This window comes from Neolamprologus multifasciatus, chromosome 9 (assembly GCF_963576455.1).
Source record: "Neolamprologus multifasciatus chromosome 9, fNeoMul1.2, whole genome shotgun sequence".
NCBI lineage: Eukaryota > Metazoa > Chordata > Actinopteri > Cichliformes > Cichlidae > Neolamprologus > Neolamprologus multifasciatus.
Window position 1 is genome coordinate 20,354,044 of NC_140447.1, and position 26,675 is coordinate 20,380,718.

Consider the following 26,675-nt stretch of genomic DNA (forward strand, 5'->3'; position numbering starts at 1 on the left):
TATAACCACTAGATGTCTGTGTGTATTTGTGTGTGTTTGTTTAGTGAATGTTTGTTTATTTAACCCTTTTTCTCCTCTTCTACCACAGTTAGACGTGCTTTCTAAATTCAATAATTTGGTCTGACTAGTAATCATATTCATTGCTGCTAAAGTGTTGAGGCTCTTGTGTTTGGCACTGCTGCATTTTGACTGGAGACATAGACAAGAGTGCCCTCTAGTGATTAAAGCATTATTTTAGTACTATTTAGTTGGATGCATGAGGACACAAGTTAGAGCTCAATTATGTAGAAATTGCTCGTTCCAATGTTGGGAACAATTTTCAGAAAAACTAGTGCAGTTTCTGTTGTTTCAGAAAAAGATGTGTTCATTGAGCTTCCTTTCCTCCTGATTTTTCAGGGCTTAATGCACGGCCCTCCTGTTTCCCAGCTTCCACATCATGATCCGCTGTCACCCCATCAGCCCATGCACCAGCAGCAGCAACACCATAGGCAGGACTTACCCCACCATCAGCAGCCGCAGCTAAATCTCGGTGAGCCTCGCCCCATGATGCACCATGGCCAGAATCCTTTCCATCAGCAGCAGGGGCATGGCAGCCCAAGGCAGATGAATCCCCGCCCTCTGAACCCCCAACAGCGCCACATGTCTAACAGGCAGAGAATGGTGAGTGATTATCATATTATCTCATTAATTTTATTCTTAAACTGGTCGCAGTTTAAGAATGAAAGAATAAAATGTTGCCATCGTTGTTATATGTATCGCGTCTATTTTTAATCAGTAAATAAAAACTGAGCTAAATGGTTTGAAAACACAAAATTTGGCCTTTTCTTCAGAACACACCTGTCTCCAAGCAAATGCAGCAGCGCAACAGCAACCTACGTGAGCTCCCTGTAGCACCTGGCAACACAAACATGAACAGCGCCCGCCCTGCCACCACCCCCACCTCCCCCGCTGCCAACATCAAGCCTGTTGCCAGGACAACACAGGGGATGCGTCCTGGGCAGAACACTCAGCCGATGCCTGACGGTGGCAAAGGAAGAGGCCAAGCTGTTGCGAAGACTGAATCACAGCCTGAGGGAGCAGGCAGGACAGTTGTTCGCAAGGAAATTCCACGCACGCCGTCCGGCGTGACACCACAGGTCAGGACTCGAAGATCGCAGTTTTGTTGTTTGTTTTTTTTGTCAGAGACAAGGACAAAAAAAGTACATTTTTAAAAAATGAGCGTGTTTGGATAATACATAATGTGTTTATAGTAATGTGATGATTTTTTTTTTCCAAATACACTTTTTTTATAAATCCTCTGGTATATAACACAGTGTCAAAAATGTTATTTACAGCATTGTTTTTCCTGCATCATGAAATTCAAACCATCTTAAGCTCGTGTCCCAAAAGTAAAAGAAGGAAATCAGTGTTAGAGATGAACATTTCAAGCTAAAATACTCTAAAGTAGTCATAGGAAGCTATTTGACTATTTTACCCCTCGGCACCCACTCTCATATGACTGTGGATATATATGCTCTATATACCTGGAAAACTATGGAGTGGGCGTTGTTGTCATTCATTCTTTAGAACTTTTTAATGGCCATAGATGTTTTTTTCTTTTTTTGTTTGTATCAGAGCATCTAATGTGTGTCTAGTAATTGTTGGTGAAGGCGGTATTCTTCTGTTTTAGTTAGAATTTATAATAGGCTTGGAGGAGACTGGCAGACAACTTATAATTTCATTGCTGCCACCTTCTGGTAGTACTATTGCATTACATACTACTAGATGCCAGTAAAAACAGGGGAATATTAATATATAATAATAATACTATACATTATTTTTTTAAAGTGATGTAATCTAAACACATCGATGTGTGTAATAAGTACAAAAAATTACTTGTCGTATACTAAAGTCTTTGGATTTTTACTTGTGCTAAAAATTGACCAAAAACCAAATCATATATTTGCTGATGACATTTTCACATGCTTTAGACTTAATGCCCAACCCAAGCACTAATGATTAAAATAAGACACAGTACTACATCCAGGAAGTGAAGTGTGGCAGGCATATTTCCAGCTTGTGTTTTGTGCTACAGGATCCTGATGAGGATGAGGAGACACGGCAGTATCGTCTGAAGATTGAGGAGCAGAAGCGTCTGAGAGAGGAGATTCTAAAGAGGAAGGAGATGCGACGGCAGATGCAGGCTGGTGTCAGGAAGAAGGAGCTGCTTGAAAGACTTAATGCCCAGGCACCAAGCCAAGGCACCACTACTACACAAGCTCAGCCCGAGCAACCAAATAAGCAAATACCACACCCTGTACCTCCAGCACAACAGCAGCAGCAGCAGCAGCAACAGGCGCAGCAGCAACCACCACCAGAACACAAACCACAACAGCAACTGCAACCACAACCACAACCACAACAGCAAAGACAGTTTCCTCAGAGAACACAACAATCAGTAAATCCCACATTAAAGACTGGCAATATAGGTAACACTATCCCACCCAGCAGTGCTGCTCAAACCCCCGCGCCCCGTCCCAATGTCAAGACACGGCTGCAGATGGTAAAAGGCAGCATTCAGCAGCAACAGCCTGCCCGGCCTGTTAAGCAACCCCAACAAAATCAGCTGCAGCCAGTGCAGCAGCGAAGGAACAGCGCTTTGCAGAACGTAAACCGATCTGGTGCTCCGATCCAAACCGTTCAAGTTCCTCAAAGGAACGTACCTGATACTCCTTCAGCGAGTCCAGCCCTGGCTCAGGCTCAAGGACCTAAACTCGGCGCTAAAAGAACTGTGATGCAGCGGGCAAGGAGTACTAGCTTCGAGCGCCAGCAGGTGCCGCAAAAAGTCAGAGTCGTCAAACTTTCAGGAGCGGTGAGCATATGATTTCATTTTTATCCTACACCTCTTTGCCTGTTTTGGTTTGACATTTATTTGATCCTCCTCAGCAGATTTTACCCACATGGGAAACTACACAGTTTTGAAAGGAAATGCCACTGATTGCCCTCACTGTCTGTGTTGCAGTCCAGATGATATCTAACCTATGGGAATGACATAGTGATGTCTGTGTCATTTTGGAAAAATTGATCTGTTAAGAGTTTCCTCTCTTAAGCTTTGGGATCTGGTATTTAAGCCACAGCGCCTTTACATACATTTTGCCTAGAGAACACAGAAAGGCTGGAGGCATTAAAAGAGAGCAATATGACATTTATCTGTAGAGTTGGGGACACCTCATCACTGCTCCTAAAGGTTGATATCCTCTTTTCAGGACAGAAGAGTATTCTTTTAATGATAAAGGCCTCGGAGGGGGTAAAATAAGAATGACGGTAACGGCGGTAAAGTCCAGAATTACCACTGCTGTCTGTTTTTGTGCTTGCTTGATAAGTTACTGCTGTGGCCTTAATTGCACATTAATCTTTATTGAAAAACCACAAAAGCGTGCATGTTAAACATTCATACTTGTCACTGATGAGATGTGTTGGTGGGATATGATAGTATTTAAAATAAGCTGCTTTTCGACTTCATCCCAGAGGATCAAGCCGCCGAGCCAAAATCGCAGGCTGGCTGCAGATGAAGATAACTGGGTGTCAGCGCGTTAATGGAAACCTGCGCAGAGCTATCTGATGTAGCGCATCTTGGAGAAAAAAAGAGGAGTGGGATGTGAAGTGGGGAAAGAGAGCGATGGAAAGGGAAAGAAACGGCTAGGGCCCTATAGCAGCAGTGAAAAGAACAATCTCCAGGTGCTCTCTCTTCCACATTGTTCTGCTGTCATCAACGGGAGCTTGACAATGTTATCTCCTTTCCTTATTTTTCCTCACACTCTCTCTCTCCCTTTCTTGTCATCCCTCAGTTGCTTTTTTTCCCTCAGCCCATCTCTCAGGTGCGAAGCAACAAAAGATGCCAATCCAAGACTCTTGTAATTAATCTTTTTTGGTTGAAGGTGGTGGCGGTGGGGGGAGAAACATAATACCTGTGTAAGAAAGTTGCCACTTTTGAGGATTTGGATTTGTATGGCTTAGGCACACAGATAAGAGGCAAATTATATTTTCATCAGGGATAATACAAAGCAGTGCAAAACACAAAAGCTGGGGAGGAGGGGAGCGCGCAAGGGAGATGGGGTACACATCGAGCTGCTGTCGTTTCAGTGTAATGCAGCTTAGCATTTGATGGGCGCAATCAGGAGCTGTGATTTCTATAGGAGGGATTAATCCATTTATTCTCAGCTGGGGACAGGTCAGAGATATCGCCTCTTTTCTTCCCTCGTATTGATCTGTCACATCTTTCTGCAGACTCGGGGAGGAGACGACCTTCAATTCCTCCCTGCATGTCAACACAGTTGAGCTGTGACTTTATTTGATAATGAGACCATCACCTTGTTGAGCTGATCTTTATTCTCCACAGCCTGGCGGATACGAATCCAGCGTCCAGTCCTGACAGATTTTAACGTTGTAGATATGTCCTTGCATTTCTCCCAGTTGCCCATAAACCACTTTCCCTAAATGCTTAATGTGCATAAGGTGATTTTAAAAAGTGGGAAGTTTATAATTAATTATTATTTTTTTTGAGATGCTAAATTAGTTTTGCCCTCCGTCATTCCCATCCAGAGTGGAAAGGGGCCTGAGGCCACAAGCAGCCCAGTACAGGAACAAGGCGCCTGGCCAGCAGCTACGCTCAACCAGGGCATCCAAAGGAAAGTTACCATGACAGGACAACAGCAACAGGGACCAGGTGGACCGTCACAGGCTAGCCGCGGGGGCATGGGCAACCCACAACAAAACAGGGTATGCTCAAAATGAGCTCTGTTTCTTTTGTGGTGTAGACACTAGAGAGAATTTCGCCTGAAATGTGATTATTAATGGAGGTCACTGCACATGCGATGGCAGTTCTGCTATAAAAGAAGCTGAAATGACTCCTGTAAAGTTGTCCTGTGCCCGTGGCACTCCTGTGGCATTCAGTAGACGTACCAATCGAGGAGTTGTAATAAGACAGGACAGTATGCCAGGTGCGGGAGTATTGACAGGCTGAAAATGGTGTAACACAGGGGGACTACACAAGGTCCCCTGGCCTCTCTGCACGCCTGTCACCGCCAGGCTCCTGTCACTGTTGCCGTACTCACTGGCGCTGACAGGGTAAGGCAGCCACCATAACGCTTGCATGGCTCCTCTCCCTTTATGCTCCTCCGCCCCCCAACACATACAGACATATTCCCACTAGCTCCTCTCCTCTCTTCTTCCTCCCCCTCTTCTTCCTCCCCCTCTGCTGCTGAAGCAACATATCTCTCACTCACAAGCTCATATGAAGATATGCCACGCCGCTTGCATTGTGTTCTGATGTTGATGTTCAATGCAGAAATATGACGAGTCAATCATGTGAAAGCGTGACAAGGCTGAGAGGTGTGAGAGGGAAACGTGCAGAATTTAAAAAATTTGCCTTTGTGCTCAGAAAACTCTCCACACGGCTGAATGCACCTGCGTGCCCGTTTTTAGGAGGAGAAGTTTCACTCTGTACATTTGTGGTCTCTCTCCCTGTTTTTAAAATGACTCCTTCCATCGATTTTAGGTTGTTGTGTCAGGCCGGGGCCGAGGTAGAGGGGGTAGCCAGATGGGTCGAGGTCGTCCGATGCCCACCAGACAGAGCCAAAAGACTGCTGAGAGTGAGCGCTGCACTGTGTCCATTGAAGGCCTCTCCTCATCTACAACCGATTTGCAGCTTCAGAACCTTCTGAGGTCCATCGGCCCCATAAAGGTGGGTACCAAATACATCACACTGGAGAATATTTATATTGTGTTTTCATACCTTGTTGACATGGCTTGGCTAAAGCTGAATTTATGCATTGTTTTTACATTAAAGCCTCATACCTCACACAGGTGATCTGCTTTAATGGTCAGATTGTCCTGTTGTAACCCTTTAGGGATTGCCAGTCACTGATAGCATTGCTACTAGGGTAGTTTGGCAGAGAAGGTTAAAGTGGATCCTTTTAGAGTATACATGTGTATAGATACACTAAGTTATTCATCTTGGGGGTCTTCACTTCCCCCCACCCCCCCCCAAGATTAATAAAAGAAATGAGCTCATTGAGTATCTCTGTACGTTTAGTCAGATTATTCTCCAAATTGAAAAATCCCCCCTCGTATGACGATGCTGCATACACACATTAATTTTAAAGTGTGCAGAAGTCTGAGCGTGTGTTTGCGTGCACATCTCCGTGCACACCCAGACACATCTGCGTTTGCAAGTGTTGCTTATATGTTATGTGACATGAAACTGTAGCGAGGTAGATTCAGTTTTGAATAATTTATGTTATTTATTTAAAAGATTAAATTAGGAAATTAGGTAAGAATTGGCGAGATATTGCTGATCACTTTGGTCATCTTGACGCCCTACTTCACACTGAAAACTTAGAAACCACATATTTAGTGGCACCCACCAGTGACAGCAATGGCGTTTTTTTATCTGCAATCCCACAGCGCCCTCTGTTGTAGTGATTCGGTAGGTTAGCTTTGAAGATCCAATTGATTATTCCCTTTCTTGTTACCACCCCCGCTCCCCCTTGCGGAGGAAAGGAGTATGCACTTCTATTTAGTTGGGCCTTTTCCCCCCATTTTTATCCACTTGCAGACTTTCAAAATGATGCCCCAGCAGAGGAAAGCATTTGCTACATTTTCCAGTCCCCAACATGCAGCAAGTTTCCAAATGAGCTTCCACAGGTACTGAACACACCTCCTTCCTTTTATCTTTGTAAACATGTGAGACATACTCCAGTAGACCTTTTCTATTTTCCAGTTTAGCTGCTGTACAGTGTCATAGGTATCTCCATCCACAGTGGCTCAAACATTGTTATCACAATTACCACACAGGCACATGATTGATTTGTCCCACATTGATGTGTCGCTGATTGACGGATGAGGAGCGTTATAAAGCCAGCGGGTCCTTTTGCAAGAAGTCGCTCTCTCCCAACGCTGGAGGGTCTCCTGCACAGCTCCAACCTGGTCTACAGATACTTCTCCATTTCTTTTGGGGGTCACTAACATTCAACGCCTCTGCACATCATTCATCAAGTCGTCTCCCATCGAGCTGGGACAGTGAACACAAAGACATTTAGCTGAGAGCATGCCTGTGTTTGACTTTTTCTACCAAGTGTCTGCAGTTGTGAAAATGGCACTGGAGAGATACTGGATACCTTCTGCTGTTTCAATGTAGTTTGTGAGGAATGTTTATTTTGCATCTGACACGGACACTATAAGTAGAGCTCGTCACGGGATAATGGTTGCTCCCCTCTTTAGTGAAATCCTTCGTGACAAATGACACTTGAACGCTGTGATTCTAACGTGACCACTTAATAGAATTTTTTATGTTATTAGTGGTGTGGTGCTCATGCAGGGGGACTGGTTGTGGTGGGATGCGGCCAGCCTGTTCATGCAGTGGGTCTCCCCTGTCTGTAGATGGCAGTATTTTATCACTATTGGTGTTTCAGTCTTTCTCTCGTAGCCCTGCATTCGGGTAGCTGTGAAGTCTGTTTTTTGGTCTATGGCACTACCTAGTGGGGTTCCTGCATATAGGCAGAGGTGTCCTGGTTGTGATGATTCAAGATGTCATAGCAGTGACCTAAACCCAGCTGGAATAGGCTGTGATTATTTTTTTGCTAAATTCCCTGTGGTTTAAAGAATTGTAAATGTGGGCACTGTTGAGTTGATTTCTCCTGTTTTTCAGTTTTATTGTTGCTTACTAAGTCCTTTCTATATCTCTCTCCCCCTGTCTCTCTCTCTCTCTCTCTCTCTCTCTCGTTTAAGTTAGTTGGTTATTACTCAGCTTTTAACTGTTAACTAGAAAACATTGTGGATGAACCTTTCATGCCTTGTTTGACCTGCATTTTAGTTGGATGTCTGATTATGAAGTAGTTAGATTTAGGTTGTGCCGAGTGTGCTTTGTGCCAGTGAGTATGTAGACATGTTTTTTGAGTTTTCTTTCTTTCTTTTTAATGAGCTTGGCAGGGTATTTGACATTGTTGGTAGATGGAAAAGAACTGTTTCCAGTTCTCTGCAGGATAAACAGACATTTCTGTGAAGTTCCTCGAGGATACATTCCTTACTCTCCTCTGGAATTGGAATAAGTTTGGAAATATTTACCCAAATTTGAGTGACTATCAGCTTGGTGCCTTATTGATCAGTAAGCTGCACAGCAGACTGTTTTTCCTTCACGCAGAGCGGTCAGTTTGGATAAAAGAGGAGGAAATATAAAGAAAAATTCACCTTAATATTTTGCCATGGAGACTGTAGAGAGATACATTTCCTAAATACACTAACTTCTCTTTTGTCAGTTTTACACATTTTTTCCAAGGCATCACTTACTAGCTCGTCACATTTTAAAAAATTTTGTTATTCAGATTTTTTTCTCCTCATCACAAAATTGTTTGTGTACTGTAGTTGTAAAACTGTGTTAAAAGTTTAAATGCAGACGTTTTTTCACATCGAAGACTGAAATTGTTTTATATGCATTATTCAAAGGGACGAGACGGAACAACGAGAGGGGGCAACCATTACCCGCGTAGTGATCATGTGCATAAGTCAGGCTTTCACTCGATATTTAACTCCTTAAATTTTTTTGAGTTCACTCACGTTGTATCAGGAAAAACAACTTTTATATGTAAAGGATATGCTGAAGTGTCCAGATATAAGTCATTTTTACAAGTATTTTGTTTGTATTTTCAAACGAGGAATGACTGGACCACATTTGTGTTAAACAATACATTTGACAAAAAGTTTAAGGTAAAAAGAAAAAACGAACAAATAACCAAAAACAAAAGTGTAAATAAAAATATGGCCAATATACCGTGAACATGCAGGTATGTGAAGCCACTTGAACTTTAGCCCAAAGACGTGTGGTTGTGTGTGATGTCCATGTGTTATGTGCCTTTATGATAACGTAGTTTTCATCTTCTGTGCCACACTTTCTACTCTTTTGTACTTTTTAACGTATTCTGTAAGTTTGGGGGTTTTAACTATGCAACATATGACGCAAATGCGTTTGGAAACTTGCGTATTTTCTTGGGATGAACCACTTTTTAAAGTCATTTTTGATTTTGTAGGTTTATAGACGCACAAAAAAACAAAACAAAAAATGAGCAGTATTATGGGAAGAGATACTACCTCAAAGTTGAAGGGGAATATCACTGAATTTATTTCCTTAAATGAGAAATTTTGGCCTGAAAATTTAGCATTGATGTCATCTGAATGTGCAGCTCCATAAAATGAGAAGCATTGCTACTCGGCTGGTAGGGAAAAAGTACGAGTTTTATGCCAAAAAAAGGTCACCACTTTTATTTTATTCTTTTAATCTGTCTGGAAGTCTGTTCCCAGCTGTGCCTCTAGGTGGCGCTACAGATTAACCTCCCTGATTTTGCGGTTTGAGAAATGTGTATTAATTGGCTTCTCTGTCCTGTCTGCATGTGTTGAATCACATCACAAATTTAGTGGTATTTCCCTTATGTTACTTGAAGTTACTAATAATCCATAAAGGTTTAAAATAAGCCACCAGTACATTCTCAGCAAGTACCCAAAGTATTCGATCCCCCAAATTTCCTCTTCTTCATATAAACAGTGAAGTTGTGCCGTTTCTTTAAATTAATTATTGTTTTATTTATTTTTTTGTATGTTGCAGAAATCTGGTTTATTTATGTTTTATTCTTTTTTTGTTTGACATTTTTGAGCTTTTTCTGTGTATTGACGGTTATGTATTTATTGTCTTTCATGTTGTGGGTTACTCGCTCGAGTTGCTACGCTAAATCCTGTGGATTTGAAAGAGTAACGGCAATGCCAGGTCGTAGTGATATTGTTATAAGACGTCAGGTCTTTTAATGCCAGAACAGATTCATATTGAATCTTATCTGTACCTTAATGTGAAGAATTTCATACAGACGTGTACTGTGAATTTTTAAAAGTGATTAATTTTAATTGGGGGAAAAAGGCTTATTTAAGCTACAGCATGTTTTTCCAAACATGCCACCTCATATGGTTGTAGTAGGTATTTAACATAGAAGGGCTTGCCTGTCAGATGTGAATGCAGCTTTCTTATGTTTGCATAAGAAACCTCCATAAAGGCTGCTGATGATTATAGTGAGAATATTTAGCATATTTGGGTCAAAGGTTGAGTTTTGCACAGCACTAACTTGTAACTTTTTTTTAACAGGTACATTTAAGGTGCAGAGTCGCTGAATTAATCACTGAATTCTGTCTTTTTCTTCAGATCAAATCCTCTACCATGGAGCAGAGTGACAAATGCATTTTTTAAAAGCAAATTTTAGAGGCCATACCAAAGGTTTAACATGTTTTAGTCAATCAACAAAGTGCATTTGCGAGTGACCTGAAATTAAGCAGGCTGTTTATATTAATCTGCTAAAAGTATCCCCTGTTTATGTTGCTAATGTAATCATCTGAGGCCTTTTCCCAGAAACCTATCAGGTCATTTAACATCATATAACCTCACCCAGTTTCTCAAAGCCTTTGTTGTTCTGCTAGAAAAATAATCAACCTGTTTTCTGAGCAGGGAATTCTTCAAGGATCTTTTTTATTTTTTACAGTTAATTTCAGTTCAGTTTTATTTGTAGACTTCCAATTCACAACAACAGTTTGCTTAAGGCGCTTTATATTCTAAGGTAAAGACCCTACAGCGATGCAGAGAAAAGCCCAACAATCAGACGACCCCCTATGAGCGAGCACTTGGTGACAGTGGAGGGGAAAAACTGCCTTTTAACAGGAAAACTAAAAAACAGTGTTAAATGACCTGTGACTGATTCAGTCATTAACTAAGAGGTTGAGTAAAAGCATGAAACACCTCTGGTGTGGTCCCACACTTGCTCTTGTGGTGCTCTTTGTTTGATCACACTTGGTGGCACGATGGTGCAGTTGAGATTTGATTCACCTGACGTGACCGCCAGCCATCTCAGGTGCGAGTACAACAGAGAGACATCTGTAACTAACGCATACTTTTACTTTATTTTAACAGCGTGCCAGTAAGAGGAGCCATTGACCAGCTTAAACCATGATAATGCCTTAACTCATTCGCTTAACACTTCACGTTCTTTCACAGCCTCGCCATCTCCGACTCCGAGATGAAGATTTCATTTCCCTCACTCGACAGTTGTTGGTGCGTTCAGGTTATCGGGCCTGTCGCCTTTTTCCTAACCGCTTTCCCTGCTGTCACTGTTCTTTCAACTTGACCGTATCTCGTCTTTTCCTTCCCGCTGCTGTTCTTCAATGAACTTAAAACTTCTGTATCAAGCAGGGTGGCCTGCCCGGATTACCATTGTTTGTTAGCCCAGTGGATGGAGGTTTCCATCTGTGTGACGACAGCCGGGTTCACTGAGCAGACACATAAACCTCTAAAGCAAGCTGCTTCATGGCTTTCACTGCACCAAAGGTCATTCCAGCTTCTTGACACTCACTGTTTGGTTGGAGTTTTAACACAAAGACACTGCACTGGTTTCGTCATCTCGAACTGTATGGTGCTCCAAATGACTGTAAACCCAGCCCGTTGGGTTCTGACCAAAACAAAAAGCAAACTTTGAAGACATCTGTGTTTTTCACACTCGTGTCATAAGAAGGAATCATGTTGTGTTTGAATTATTCTGAAATGATTGTGCAATTTGTTCTGATGCTGTAAAAATGGGATTTTTCTACTATGACATGAAGACTTTTAAAGATACTTCATTTTTTAAGTACATTTAAGTTTTTATTCTTTATACCTCAAACTCATGAAAAATAAAAGTTTTTGATGCACTTTAATATTTCTGTGTTTTTATTGTTTTTGGCTTTTTTTGCTCAAAACTTCAATCAAAATGAATAAAAGTCCTGTAGCTAGAAGTGAATCGAAGCTAATCAAGACAAATAAATACTTAGACAAATAAATTTGAAGATTGGTGATCCATTCATCTTCATAATAAATGTTATTTATAGGCACCATTGTTTTTGTTTTTTTTAATTATTACATTATTTTTATTAATTTGACTCTTGATTGTTTGTCATATGTCAAACAAATGCAAGTTGGGAAGTTTATGTTCTAAAAGTAGCTGATGTAATCATCTGAAGCTTCCCCTGACCTTACCTGGTGACGTAAAACATTGAAATGTTTGCTGCAAAAAGTTTCTATATAAGCAATTACATGTTTTATTTCCAGTTTAGCTTTTTTTGTAATTTTTACTTTAACAGAACAAAGTTTCTTAATTAGAGCTAAAATACAAAGATACTTAAAAGGCTATTTTCCTTAGTTCATTCGTGTTTCACAGCATAGAATTGCATCTTTGACCTTTCTGGACATCTTTTTTTCTTGTCCAGTGCCTAACATTTGATCTTTGTTCCTGAACCTCCACCCAGTTCAGTTCTGAGCTTTTTGCCACTGCAGGACTTCCCCTGGCCTAAGGTTGAAGTCCTGTATCTCAAATTTAGTAACCAGTGTCACGAGCTAGTGTAATCCTTGTCCTAGATAAATGGGACTGTTGAGTTAGGACCGGCATATTTTGGCCTTCAGGGAGAAAAAATGAAGCAACCAAAATTACTGTAGTTATTTCTACAGACGTTCTCTCATGGGTTTATACTTTATTGGGAATTCTAAACTGGACAAGAGTGTGTTCGGCTCACTGTGTGTGTGTTAGCTCTGTGATAGTGGCGACCTGTCCAGTGTGTACGCTGCCTTTTGCCTTACGACAGCTGACCGACCCCGAAGTGGAAAAGTGGACGAAGATGAATTTAACAAATTTGGAACAAATTGGAAATTTGTTGGCCTCAGATTTTTGCCTGGTTAAAAACAAGGCAACACTCGTGAAATATGGAAATATCAAAGATGTTTTAATGCAGATCAACTGGAAAACCATCTGGTCCCGCCCTTTGACTCTAGATTTCCTCTTCCCTCGTCGGACTTACAGTTAACCTATCTAACAGTCTGTGCAGCATTTGTGAGTCTGCTTTGACCTCTGGATTGTTCAAGTTTGTTTCAAAGATTTCTAACCTCACTCTTGTCTGACAACTTGACTGATTTTCTTTTCAGTTATAGTCTTAAGACAGTTCCAGTCACTCTGAGAGCCACTAACTTGTCATACTTTGACTTTACAACCACAAACTTAAACACGTAGAAATCAGGGGTGTCAAACATAAGGCCCAGTGTCCCAAATCAGCCAGGACGACCACTCCAATCCGGCCCACCGGATGGCTTTTAGAAAAGGTGAAGTAGGGAGTAGAGTTTGGACTTTTAACTTTATTTTAACTGAATTTTTGGATCATGTAGAAAAACTGGGACATACTACACTTCTTTAAATATATATATATATATATATATATATATATATATATCTGCATTTTGAGATGTGTGGGAAAACTTTACACTGACAAAAAGGGGGTTTCACCTGTCCGGCCCACTTAAGATCAAAGTGGGTTGCACGTGGCCTGCAACGTAAAATGAGGTTGATAATCTTGGTTTAAATGCTTCTCACGTCATGCATGTAATGTCTGTGTTTTATTAAATTTGAAGAAGTCACAGAGCTATTTATGCTTTAAGAGCCATCTAGGGGACAGAGTGCAGACTGGAGTAGCAGAGGAATCTATTAGCCAACCTTTTGATTGGTGGACGACCCGCTCTACCTCCTGAGCCACAGCCTTCTCTTCCAGAGAATATTCTGCTTTTCCAGTCATTGCTGTTGTTCCAACTTGCTGTACGTGCATTCGAACATATCTCATCTGTTCTCTGAACTTAAGACTTCTGTACCAAGCAGGAGCAGGGTGGCCTGCCTGGATTAACACTGTTTGCTAGTCCAGTGGATGGAGGTTTCCATCTGACGACAGCCGGGTTCACTGAGGAGACACATAACTCTAAAGCAAGTTGCTTCACGGCTTTCACTTCACCAGAAGCTCCTTCCAGCTTCATCGCTGTTATATATTTTATTTATTTTTTAACCTGGTGTCATCATCTCGGATGGTTTGACGCTACAAATAATGACTGAAATTCTGACTGAAACTTTTAACCGATCACCTTGTGGTGTGTTTTCATCCCGATCACACGAGTCAGAAGAAGGGATCGTGTTGTCTGCTGGATTATTAAAAAACAACAACAAATACTGCATTTGGTCTGTTTTTTATGTCTTATATTTGGAAAATGATTCAAGATATTCAATATTTTATGTAAATTGAAAATGTCACATTTGATACCAGAAACAGGTGTGAAATAAACTTCTTGGTGACCTTTCTGTCATTCAGCCTTGTGTAACTTTGAGTAGAAATAGATGAAGCAGAATGAGTCCCAGTTAAAGAACTATTTTGTACTCTTACTTGCCTTAAAGTTAAGTAGTGCTCATTTGTAAACCCCGGTTACTGTAGGGTATGCTTTCTATAAGTCAGAAGTATGAGGGACGAATGCTTAGCACTGTTACCTTGCAGCAAAGTTCAGGGTTTTAATACAGGCAGCGTCACTCTGGGTGGAATTTGTGTTCCTCAGACCATCAGAAACTTAATGCTGCTCAGCTCGGCCAAATATCAGAGAACAGAGTGTAGAAAAAGGGGCCAAAAGGTGTAACTATGTAGCTGTGATTCTGAAGTGGAAAACTTGTTGCAGTGTGTTCACCTTAAACCATGAACCAGTATCAGTTTATTCAAATTAAATAGTTTCGTTGGAAAATCACAATTGCCATTTTTAACCAAAGTGATGGGTGCATACTCTCCCATCTCTGCAGGCCTGTATCCATCCATCTATCCATGCTGGCCTGTCACAAAAAGTTCTGCTTTCTTCTTTGCTCTATTAATACTACATTAGTAGGAATAAAGGGACATCTCTCAATTAAGGCCTTGTGGATCTCTGCTTCCCTCTAACTTGCCACTTCCACGTTGAGCACTCTGCTGGCTGCTGCCGCAAAGGAGCGAAAGCTGCCTGCAGAGAGGACGAGCTCTGCCGTTTGCAGAACTCTCTTAGAAACGGGGGAGTTTTGTTTTTGCAGAATGCCAGACTGTTCATGTTTGCAAATGTCAACATTTGTAAAAGCCGTCGTTGAGCTCCAGCAGACTGAGGGCCCCCAGAGGGATTAGAGGAGGCTCTGTTTACCTGCTCTGAGGAATGCTGCCCTGCACCGACGCTTTTGTATCTGACAGGGACCCAAGGTCACAGTGCCGGGAGAGATGGGCCGCTTTGTCCCTCCCTGAAGTTTCCACCTCACAATATCAACAGCACAACACAATGCGGGAGACGAAAATGGAATTCCTGCTCATGTTGCAACAGTGTTCAGAAACCCAGGTTCAGAGGCCCCTTTTACCTTTGATGGGTCTGAGTGATTCACCAACATTTATCTTTTTTTGTGTGCGTGGGCTTTTTTTTTTTTTTTTTTTTTAATTTGAATTTATAGTCTCACATTTTCAGAACTGCTTTTTTTCTTCTGCTTGATTTATATGATTTTGCTCCCAGCTTTACAAACACATTGACTAGAGTTGGTTATATTAAAATCCTTTTTCCAGAACTTAATTCTGGGTTTTACGTTAAGTATTTACACCCAGCTGCAGAATATTACTTCCAATTGTCTAATTTAACCACAAGGTGTCGCCCTATCACTGAAGATGATATCTCCAAAAAAGCTAATGCTGTAATCGATTTGAGAAGATGTGCAGCCCGATGCCAAATCGCTCCACTAGAGGACAAAAACGCATCTCTGAGAGCTCACTATTAAGTGCTGCATGCGCACTATAAGTCTATGAAAATACTGCAGGATTATAGTGATTTGTTAAGACTAACAAAGCTGTAATGTGGACTAGTGGGACTGCAGCGTTTCTTTATAATGAGCCCCGACTGTCAGTTACTGTCGGATGGAGCGATCTGACCTGAACCAGCAGACGCCGAGAGGCAGACCTGTGGCCAACAAAGACGCTTCTGTTTAATTTGTCTGCGCGTTGGAAGTTATTTGCGGAGGGCAGACCTCGTTAAATTTGACATAGGCTTTCAACATTTCGCAAGCATGCAAAAGGTAGATCAAAGCGCAATATTCTCCCCGTTTTTTGTGCGTAAGCCATCCAATAGGCTCTGGCGATTTTTTTGGCGGGGGGCGGGCGTGAACCAAGTCCATTGATATATCTCTCGACTGAGTCCAGATTATAATTTGGTTGTAAATGTCCAAATAATATGGCCAAAAAGCCCCCGTTCTTCACACTACTTTGTGGTTCCTCTGGCACTGTTTTTTGAAAAAGACATATAACAACTCCAAGTTTGAAAATGTTCTTTATCTCATTTTATAATAAACATATAAATAATAAATTCTAGACATTTTTTGACACATCGCCCTGTTATGAAAGTTAACTGGTAGGTCTGCCTATATATAGTCTATTCAAACTGTGCATCAGCCTGCAGTTCATTTCTATAAAACTATTTCCCTATTACAAAATATGAAAAGAAAAATAAGATTTTAGTACATTTACAGGAGTTACTTATTAATTTATTTAACGAAACGGTTTCAGTACTACTTTAACTGTTACTGAATTGTCAGAATCTGCATTTGATATTATTTTTTCTCAAAAGAAAACAGAAAAGAAACACATACACATAAAAAAGCAGAGAATGCAGACATGGGGCAGAATATCTGTCCCTCTCCAACAACTGAAACGAACAGTTTACAAAATAATAAAATTCTTAATAAACCAAGCAGTACAAGATTTTCCAACACTTTCCCAGCTACTGTATTTAAATTAAAATATATTTTCATATCTTACACTATTTCAAATAACGAAATGTGATTCGGTAGCGATCTGTCAAAATCTAATTTACAATTCTGTGTATAAAAATATAATTTATGGAACCCCGCGAGGTTATTTTTTTCCTCTCTCCCCAAAATATAACAGTCAGCTGTGATATATATATATATATATATATATATATATATATATATATATATGAAACTTACAGCCTGTCAAAGTCAGCTCCGTTTTACATGATCTTCTTTCTGTTTCCGATTTTTTTTTCCCCATTTTTCAATTTTTTTCTTCATTTTTCTTTCTTTTTTTTGCATTTGATATTTACAAAAATAGATTATGCACAATTTGCTGCTCACACAGTTTCAGAATCCATTTATGTGACAGCAGCAGAGTTCACATGAGAATAAATTATTCAAAGAGAAACTTTTTAAGGCTCCATTCATTCTTTGAAAGGGGGACACATCATGGAAAAGTCACTGAAATAAATATCCCAACTCCGCTGGGGCCCTTGTCATGTCACGTCTGTCTGTCAGTTCGCTTTTTTTCTTTCTCTCTTTCTCTTTTTAATTATTATTATTATTATTATTATTATTATTTTAATCTACTGTATAGTTCGTGTGTCCTACATTTAAAGTCTCGTTCTGCTCCTGTCGCAGCTGTTTCAACTTGGGTATACCGACATTCCAAGTGGATGGATCGAGTGGCTGTCCAAGAGCCATGTCCCTAATTGATAAAGGATTTTGGAGTACCAGTGCACTCCTTCGTTTTGTACACTGCTTGGAGGTTGGGAGCTAAATAGGAACGAGGACACCCAGTGGGCGAGCCTGACGGGTGCCAGGGCCCAGTGTGCCAAGTCGTGGTCTTCGATCACTGCGTAACAGGACGCAAGGACCTGGTCCACCACGATGGTCCCCTGTGCAGTCACGGGCGCAAAGGAACCCTCATGACTTTGCGTGTAAATCCGTTTGACGGTCACAGGCTCGAGTCGACTTCGCTTTGCGTCAAAGACGAACACTTTCTGTCCAGGCTGGACTTGACTGGCGAAAATCGCAGACATCCGCTTCTCCGCCTCGCTGGAGCTGTTGCGGCTGACGAAGAGGAGGTGCGCGGCGGTGAGGGTTATTTTCTGGCCCGAGTCGGTTTCGATCACATAGAAGATCCTCCTCAGCATCGAATCTCGGTCTATAAACATGATGAAGTCGCTGTAAATTACATTTCCGTCGTGATCTGCTGTCATGACCCTGTCGCCGCTTTTGAGATCTTTGACTGCTTTCTTGGTGCCATCCTGAAGGGTGACCGTGGAGGATCCGGGGAAGCAGCCGCCTGACTTTGCTGCCACTGAATTTTCTGTTAGAAGAAACAAGAAAAACATTAAGTCGTTTTTCCTCACTGCGAGATTTTTATTAATAATTTTTAACGCGTGCAAAGAAACATCACATGCGCTTTGAACATTTCCAGCCCAGAACTCATTCAAAGGCCCATTCATAATAATTCAAATTGTTTGAAAAATCCACCTTTATCTGTATTTTTTCTGCCTCTACACAACACGGTGGGCCGTATGCATTTTGCATAATGATGTCGGCTCCTTGATGCCAGATGCGTATTAGCTTAGCCCACGTTGTCTGAGACGGGAAAACTGAAAGCCCTGGCTCATCTATTCTTAATTAAAAACCCCAATGAAGAGCAGGCATTGTTATTCTAAATCAACTTGTGGATCGAGCTACTCTCCGTAAAGAACACTTACGCCTTTCCCAGCTACTCTTCCCATATTTACTCAGGTGCAGAAACCTCTATGTGACAATTCACACAAATAGGCGACTCACAACTACTATTTACCCAGTGGAGCCACTTTTCCAAGCCTCTCGAGTTGTAGATTTGAATTTAAATGAGGGCCCGGACTCTTAAATGCTTTCTGTTGTGCAACATCAATGTCCCCCCTCTCCCTGTCTACCACCTCTCCCTGCTTTGTTGTCAATCTTGATGACAATAATTTTGGCCTTGGTGGAACTCTTCACATACCAGTCTCTAGGATCACACTGTCCTGCACAGAGGGAGAAAAAAGGGTTTCCTACTCAGAATTTGGGGCTTTTAATCTTCTTTTAAGATTCCCGAGCATGAAATAAGGTGACAACTGAAAACCAGATTTACCCCAAACCAATTCAACATTGTTCAGCCAAATCCTTTTGGTAAAGTCGCATGACCTCCAATGACACGTCGGCCTAGCTCATACTGTGATCTCAAAACGTGTGTGCAGAATGATAAGTAAGGGATTTATCAATTTAAAAAAAAGAAGGAAAAAGCACCATGGTTCATCAGTCAAAGTGGAGAAATATTTTCTGGGCGTCATAGGTGTCCAGTAGTGATGGCCTGGGTAGATTATGAGCCTCGATAAACCCCAAAAAACCAAACAAACAAACGGAAATGAACGCCTCGAAGAGAAAATTCTTATGATTTTCTCACATATAATTAAAAACGATTACCAAATTCACCTTGCAGCACTTATTTTTATCAGAGAGCGAGAAAAATGTGCTATTTCTAGGTCACGCCGAGCAGCCTCGTTAGACTATGGTAGCGGTTCCCACCAGGAGACAGTGTGGGGCGGTGTAAGATCAAGAAATAAGCTGCAACGAGAAACGCTTATAACGCCTTTAACCGGGAAATGCCTATACATCACTCAGAGAAATGACTACTTACAGTTTCATAAAAACTATCCAGTTAAAACAAATGGAAAGATCTGAAACATCTGACTTCTGGACTTAAATGACCCCTCAAACACTATGATTCTGTGATTAATCACTGAAATCATTGAATTGATCAGTGGTCACACTTGTCCACAATAACCATCAGATCAGTAAGCCCATGATAAGTATTATTGCGACTCTATTTTACTTTCCCATCACAATCAGCTGATACAATCTAGTCTTGGGTGAAACTTTTCCAGAAGATAAAGCAGGGCTGCTGCTTCCCTGAGCTGCACCTGTTGTTACAAACGATTGCAATCACGCCTGATGGGAAATGCGCGCCGTTATCCTACAGACAGTGGTGCGCATGGCAGATTATCAGCGCAGTTCTGTTTTTCTTTTTACTTTGGAGCCATACCTGCTTTCACGGAGCAGTGGATGTGGGCCTTGGATTCATAGTAGACCCAGTCAAATCCAGCTTCCACCGCCAGCCTGGACAGAGTGCCGTATTTGCTCTTGTCTCTGTCTGAAGTGGTGATGTCCACGGCTCTGCCCTCGTAGTGAAGAGAGTCTTCTAAATGGTGTCCGTCCTCGTCCCAGCCCTCGGTGACCCGCAGCTTCACTCCGGGCCACTGGTTCATCACGGAGATGGCTAGCGAGTTCAGTTTGTCTTTACATCTCTGTGGGAACAAGAAATGAATCCATGCATCACTGGAACTGCCAGAAACAGCACCACAGTGCGCAAATGTCAGCTTTTATGAAGTGAAAATCACTCAAATCACGCGTTGCACTGACACAGCTTAGCTGACGAGAGAAATATGGGCTGATAAGCGGTCAGAGAAATAAAATATTAGATCATCTAATCAGCCTCCCGACAGATTTATTACATTTCAGCAATTACCCTTTGTGCCAGAAGAACTGTGTGCTTTATCATCATTTCCACCTCAGATTCCGGTTCATTTTCTGCGAAGAACATATAAAGCATCACACTGTAGCCCCCACACTCATGTGGTCATAGAAGTGTGGTCGTGCTGGTGTCCCTTCACTCTCTCCTCCTCGTCCTGCATGACTTGCTGTTGCTGTGCGCGCTTGTTTTTTCTTTCTTTCTTTCTGTCTGCTCCTGCTATTTCCGCACAAAGTTCCAACTTTGTTAAACCTGCACCTGTCTGCTCCCTCATCCCCGCACATTATACCCTTTGTCCCAACTACAAATCGAGGAGGAGCACAACTAATAAACAGCTTTGCTAGGGAGGCTCCTTATCGATCAATATCTATGATTTTAGACGAGAAAGAGAGGATTTGGAACACGATGAGATTTTAGTACATGAGGACTTTTGCCTTTATTGGGAGGACAGTGCAGACAGGAGGGTGAAGAGAAGCTCATCAGCAGACAGCAAGGTGGAGAAAAAGTGAAACTAAATGGCCTTCTCGTCCAAGGAATGAAGCATCCCACGTGGCAACGTGGCAACGTGGTCCAGCCAGGACCAACACACTTTTCATCACCGATCAGGAGACATTCCCCGATCTATTCTAGATCCAGTAGCAACAAAAAGAAGAGGTGAAATGTTTGTGGGCAAGAAACACATGTGCACACACAGCAAAAGTGCCCCCCATGTGTTGTGTAGAAGCTGTTAAACAAACAGGCTGTTTGTTTAACGAGGTTGAGTTACATAGATTCATATGATTCACAACATTTTTATATTTAGATATTTATGATATTTTCTCACAAAAACGAGCAGCGCTTTAGTTCATAAATACGCTCTGACGGAGGTAAATTCCACATATTGGCCATATGTGTGGATTTTATTGCTTAGAACTGAGAAAGTAAACATCTGTTAAACCAGATCCGCCAATGTTGCCCGAGTAACAAAAGCATGAACACCACACAAGGGTTAATATCAATTAAAGATTAAAACTGGACCAACTGAGGCCTCTCGCACAACTCCATCCCCCCACCCACCTGACTCCCCTGTTTCCTCCCAGCTGAGGTGAAACACTGGAGCTGAACTGCGTCTCTGATCCTGAGCTTGCATTTCTCAGTGTTAGCAGCAGCGTCAGAGGGCACATCTCGGGTAAGAAAGCTGCTGATAAAATATTGATAAGGCACTGCATTCGCTTCACTGGCCTATAACATATGGGTCTTTGGTCTTGGAGAGGTGCGAGCAGTGACCCTTTTCTATCCAGAAGTGTTGCATTAAAAACAACATTAATACAGTATGAATTCACGAGTCTGCATTAGGCGATGAATGAGGGAGTCTTTTGTCAGTTGCTTGTTTTCTTTAAATTAATAATTGATGTCCAGATGATATGAAGATGATCTTCAAGAGCAGCTTAAAATATCTGGAGTTGGTTGAACCCTAAGCTCTCCGCGCTCTAAATGAAGATGCTTGGCCTTCTCCAAGACAACTATTCTGGACGCCGAACCAATATGTCAAATAAAACATCACAAAGAGTCTTTTCAGTCCAGCGGCGGAGGGAAACTTTCATTACTCTTCTCCTGCAAAGTCTTGGAAACGTGACATGCCTTCTTAAGTCGAGGTGTTTTGGCTGCTGACTAACAGACTTGTGAAATATCCCAGGATTGCACTGGGGGCAAAGAAGAGCCCACTGCCCTCCCACCCCACGCCACGGTTGGGACAGTCTGAGGTCTTCAATCGGGGGTTGTTCACACAAATCTACCCGCTCGCATAACAGAAAACAAAGTCATATATATCAGTCGCTGTTTTATGAGGATATCACACTTGTAGAATGTGTTGAATTAAAAAAAAAAACTCTCCTTAAAAACCCTTCTGCATACTGAGAGAGATTGTTGGATTCAAGAGCCGTAAAGCTTAACCTATTTATTAATTCATTAGGTCGTGTGCCGCAAATCAAGCCAAATTCTGCTCAACCACCATGAAGCCCAGCAGGGCGCCTTGGACCGGCGCTTTGTGCTCGGGGTAAAGTTGTTCAACAGCCTGCCTCTTAATCTTTTCACAAATGATTTGGTTAGAGGAAACACTTATCAGCTACCTGTCAGTGCAAACAAGCCGCCAGCTCATCTCGTTTCCAACTCGTTTGCACTGCAGGCTCTTAACACTGTTACGCTTGGAGGGGGAGAAAAATAGATGAAAACGCCGTTTAGTCTGGCACCGGGTCTAATGTAAAAAAGTAACCCCTGACATTGTGGCTTATAGTTTCACTTGTTTAAAGAGGGCAAATCAAAGTTGTTGTTGTTTAATTTTAAGTCATTTTATTGCCTTAAAAATCCCTTTGGAGTCTTATTTTTCCCACTTTTCTGCGTAGAATGTCACTTAACACAAGTTGAATTCACGAGGGTCAGCGACAGGTGAGCATAAGTCTAAAACCCGTGGAATAGCGGGCGAAAGTGATGGTCCTAATCAAGTCAGGACCCGTCACTTCGTGTATCTATTCGTAAATGTCTGTGTCAAACTAGTTAGGAGTGCTTGTTCAAGCGCTTCTTCGAGTATATAATCTTGGCAAGACCTCACTAAACTGATTGACTGATTAATTCATTTATTGCACATATCTAACGGGGCTACTCTAGACACGTGCCTTGTTTCATTTATGAATACAACACCTATTTTCTAAACCGCGAGATAACGAAAGAAGTTCAAGGCATTCATGCGTAAAACTCCGTGCGTAAAAACCCTCTGGATTCATGCATAAAGCCTTGGCACGGCGTAAATCCCCATGTGATAATGCTTATGTTGCTTGCAGCTACACTTGCTCTCCCTTGGGTGCACATGCTTCAATCTGGTGGCTTTACAGTGTCATATATAAAAAGGATAATCACACCTGTTTTAACTTACTGTGGCCTCCCGCTGACCAAAGGTTCTAAGTTCAAACTGTGTTTCAAGCCCCGGCGAGGGGCGCCTAAAAGTTCTTTCGTGTACATTTTCACACTTAGAGTCGGTCGCCGTGTTTTCTGTAAACAGTCAAGTGGGAAATGGATCACGAACAAACCCAAATAAATCCGACAAGCAAAAAGAAACCCCCAACAGGCCACGCTGCACAAGCGTATGGTGCCACATGTAATCACAATTTATCAGCTCTTCCACCTCCCACCTTTGTTCGTTTTGATGCTGACCTGCAAAAGCAAATCCTTATAGGCATGCGGGTCTTTTTACTCAGAGTAAAAGCTTGGATTAAGACAGGTGCTTCTTTAGTTCAAAGATTCTCGAAATAATGGTTAAATTAAACTATGTTCCTGCTAGAGACCTGGAAACCCCCACGGAGAATCCGTTTAGGTCTCTAACCCCTCGCCTTGGTAATCACATCCTCACACTACTGTAATTTCACGATCCCCGCGTATGAGAACCTATAGGTGTATAGCAGAGGAGATGTGGGGAGGGCTGAGCGACGCACGCACTGTGAATATTTTATTGGAGCTCGCCCTCATGCGTGGTGCTAGGCACGGGTTCAGGGACACCGGCGCGCGCCTGGCTTCATCACCACCAGCAGCACCACCATCACCACCTTCATTTTATTATTACTGAGCCAATATCACCCAAGAGCTTTTTAATAATTCACCAGCATCTAAGTGCTAAAAGTCATGCTGAAGAGACGCGACATCCTGCAGCCTGGAGAGAAATCAAGGCATGTCTCCGATGTATGTGAGCCTCTTCTTAGCTGCACTGAACCGGGTATAAGGTCTTAAACTGACTGGCTGCAAGAGGATGAGATATTTAAAACAAACGCCATCCTTCGTGCAGGTGTATTGTAAAACACACCAGCACTCCTGTGCGCCTTGCTCGTGTAATTGGCCGAGTCCCACCCATTTACCAAGGCCTGGACACTCTCAAAGAAATGTCAGTTTTCATGCACAGATGCACGCCACGCGAAAGGCTAAATTACAGAAGGCTGTGCAAGGAAACGTCTGAATGAGCTACGCCATGCCTCAGTAAGCCCGGCTGTTAAAGCGATGCGCATCCCCAGGGCTGGGGTAAGGAAAAGGCGCTTAAACAAGCTGCAACGTAAAGCCGAAATAGGCAGCAAACACAGAAAGTCTGCATGAAATCTAACATGGACGTGCCCCTGTAAGGCAACAAAACGAGCCTCCCATAGATACAAATATAGATATGAGGAGAGGGGCACATTAATATTTTAAATACACTGTCACAATCATGAAAGCCGAGTGTCCTGACTGTCCGCCTGCACATCACTTATCCAGCTGGATTTCTATATTCGCTTCAAGCCTGCAGCCTTTGGAAACTCCCATGCTGGTGTATAAAGCGCATCTGCCTTTGCAGTGAAGTTAAAAGGCTCAGTGTGAAGAGTTCAGCAGCGGGTAAAACAGACTTCACTTAAGGTGCGCAATCAGTCTGACAAGGGGGTTGTTGCAGTACGCAGTGATGGTGCGTTAGGAAATGGACAGTGGGGGCAAAAAAATAAAAATCACAATAAAATTAAAATAAAAGGTTATTCCGTCTCCTTACCTGAGTCATTAGCCTGTCAGCACCGGTGTTCTCCTCATCCTTGAATATGATGTCTGTGTTATAATTGGGAGTCAGTTCTTTAAATCGCTCGGAGTTTCTTGTGATCTTGCCTTCGTATTTACCGCTTGCCCCGAGGGTCTTCTCCGCGACGTTGGGGATGAACTGCTTGTACGCAAGAGGTGTCAGCTTCTTCGGATGTCTTCTCCTGCCGTAGCCCCTGCCCGGTCCGCATCCCATCCCAGAGGATACCAAGGACAAGCAGATGAGACCGACCAACGCGATTTTGGTCCAGAGCAGCATTTTTTTTTGTCCTTTAAGATCTCAAACGGGTCACCGCTGCTATCTCTACAGTCTGCCTCTCCCGGCTCTCGCAGTGTCCTTGTCTCCTCTTCTACTTCGCCTTAGCTTGGTCTCTGTGTGGCAGGTGCGGAAATGAACGCCTCGGATAAATGGTAATAACGGGGCAAATCGAAGGAGGGTTTAAAAAAAAAAGTAGTGAGGGAATTAAAAGCCACGGGATCTCTAGTCGAGCTGCTGCCGCTTGTGTGTGTGCCTACCGCTTTTACTGCTTTGTATTATAGCACCGATCTATAGGGGAGGGACTTCATTGGCGTCGACTACCCCTCCTGATGTTATCCCACAAAAATCTTAAAAGATTTCTTCCACCTGAGGGTTAGCCTCTGTTTCGAGGAGGAGGGGCTGCTCCATGGGAAAACATCAATTATAAACTGTCTTTTTTTTCTCCACCCTCCCGTTTTCCAGTGTTTCACAGTAAGTGAAGCACAGACAGGGGAACTTGAACAGTGGTTCTCAAATCTGAAGCAGTGTAGTTTGGTGAATTGATTTGTGTGGGACAACTTTGAGCGCAGAATGCGTTTCCCAGGAGAATAAAACTGCTCATGGACGTGCAGTGCGCAAAGGCTGCATGAATTGGCTGTGACACCCCATATCCACCAGAATAAACGCACGAATATTATGGAATAGTTTGCTTACAGTGCAGTGAGATATGAGATTTCATTAGATTAGATTAGATTGAAATTTGCCTCTAACTTCGCGTCCCTTTCAACAACAACAGCGTGCCAACGTGAATATACGCACGAAATTTGCTTTAAGGTCACTTCTTAACTTATTGATGGTTCAAAGGCACAATAAATCTGACAAAACATGGTACTGTAATGTACTTTTTGGACTAATATTATGGAGATTTCATCAGATCTAAAAAACAAAAGTTGGAGTAACATCAGTGCCCTCTGCGCGCTAGTTTCCTACTTTAGTTTATGCGTAAAAATGCATTTTATTCTCCAAAATATCATTCCATGTGACTATTTTTCAACACATTCATCTTATTTTCACGCAGGTTTCTGGAACTCAGATTCAGAAAATGAAGCAGAGTCCTTAAAATGAGGGTGGGAACGGGACAGACTTACAGCACAATAGTAGACTAGGCTTTAGATAGGGTTAAAAAAAAAAAAAAAGTAAAAAAAAAAAAAAGTAACCAAAAGCCACTTTTTATGGGGAAGAACCTATTTAGTGCGTAAAATATACTGATAGTGGGTAGCAACAATATTCTCTCCTACACAGTCAAAACCTCATTTACTCACAGATTCATAGTTTTGAAAAACTAACTTTCCGAAAGGAAAGAAATTATGACTTTTCTCGAGTATTAAAATAGATTTTATTTCAATCACCAACTCAACATTCTCATAGTCTCATTCCTATAATTAAAGGCCAATGAAGAAATATTTTACTGTTGTTGATTAAGGCTGTATGGTACCATGAGACACCACTGTATTCAAATTAACAGACATCTAAAATAATTCAGGAAGGAAAATTATTTGTGTGATAACAACGAGTAATTAGAGGAAGATGG

The 26,675-nt window shown here is 42.0% G+C and overlaps 2 protein-coding genes across 4 annotated transcripts in view; one reads left to right on the top strand and one right to left on the bottom strand.

Moving 5' to 3' along the window:
- Nucleotides 1–11,751, top strand: part of rbm33a (RNA binding motif protein 33a) — a 29,405-nt gene extending 17,654 nt beyond the window's left edge. For 2 of the 3 annotated variants that reach the window (XM_085172067.1, XM_085172068.1), the window contains exons 13-19: nt 397–660; nt 831–1,136; nt 2,075–2,851; nt 4,582–4,758; nt 5,537–5,722; nt 6,596–6,684; nt 6,835–11,751. In XM_085172067.1, coding sequence (XP_085028193.1) covers nt 397–660; nt 831–1,136; nt 2,075–2,851; nt 4,582–4,758; nt 5,537–5,722; nt 6,596–6,684; nt 6,835–6,883 — 1,848 coding nt within the window. In that variant the 3' untranslated portion in view covers nt 6,884–11,751. The remainder of the gene's footprint in view (nt 1–396; nt 661–830; nt 1,137–2,074; nt 2,852–4,581; nt 4,759–5,536; nt 5,723–6,595; nt 6,685–6,834) is intronic. The other variant, XM_085172069.1, reaches the window with a different exon arrangement.
- A 1,569-nt stretch (nt 11,752–13,320) lies between these two features.
- On the bottom strand, nt 13,321–25,458 carry shha (sonic hedgehog signaling molecule a). The gene is made up of 3 exons (XM_085172075.1): nt 24,806–25,458; nt 19,786–20,047; nt 13,321–18,033 (listed from the first exon to the last, which is right to left on the bottom strand). The coding sequence occupies exons 1-3, from the start codon at nt 25,103–25,105 to the stop codon at nt 17,348–17,350; spliced, it is 1,248 nt and encodes a 415-aa protein (XP_085028201.1). The 5' UTR covers nt 25,106–25,458; the 3' UTR covers nt 13,321–17,347.
- Nucleotides 25,459–26,675: the final 1,217 nt, after the last annotated feature.

Bases quoted from the DNA above. Each gene is read 5' to 3' on its own strand.
- shha (XM_085172075.1), bottom strand. From the start codon at position 25,105: ATGCTGCTCTGGACCAAAATCGCGTTGGTCGGTCTCATCTGCTTGTCC. The intron at 20,048-24,805 runs GTAAGGAGACGG...TTGTTCCCACAG, and splicing joins CTGACAGGCTAATGACTCAG to AGATGTAAAGACAAACTGAA. The intron at 18,034-19,785 runs GTATGGCTCCAA...TTCTTCTAACAG, and splicing joins CCACTGCTCCGTGAAAGCAG to AAAATTCAGTGGCAGCAAAG.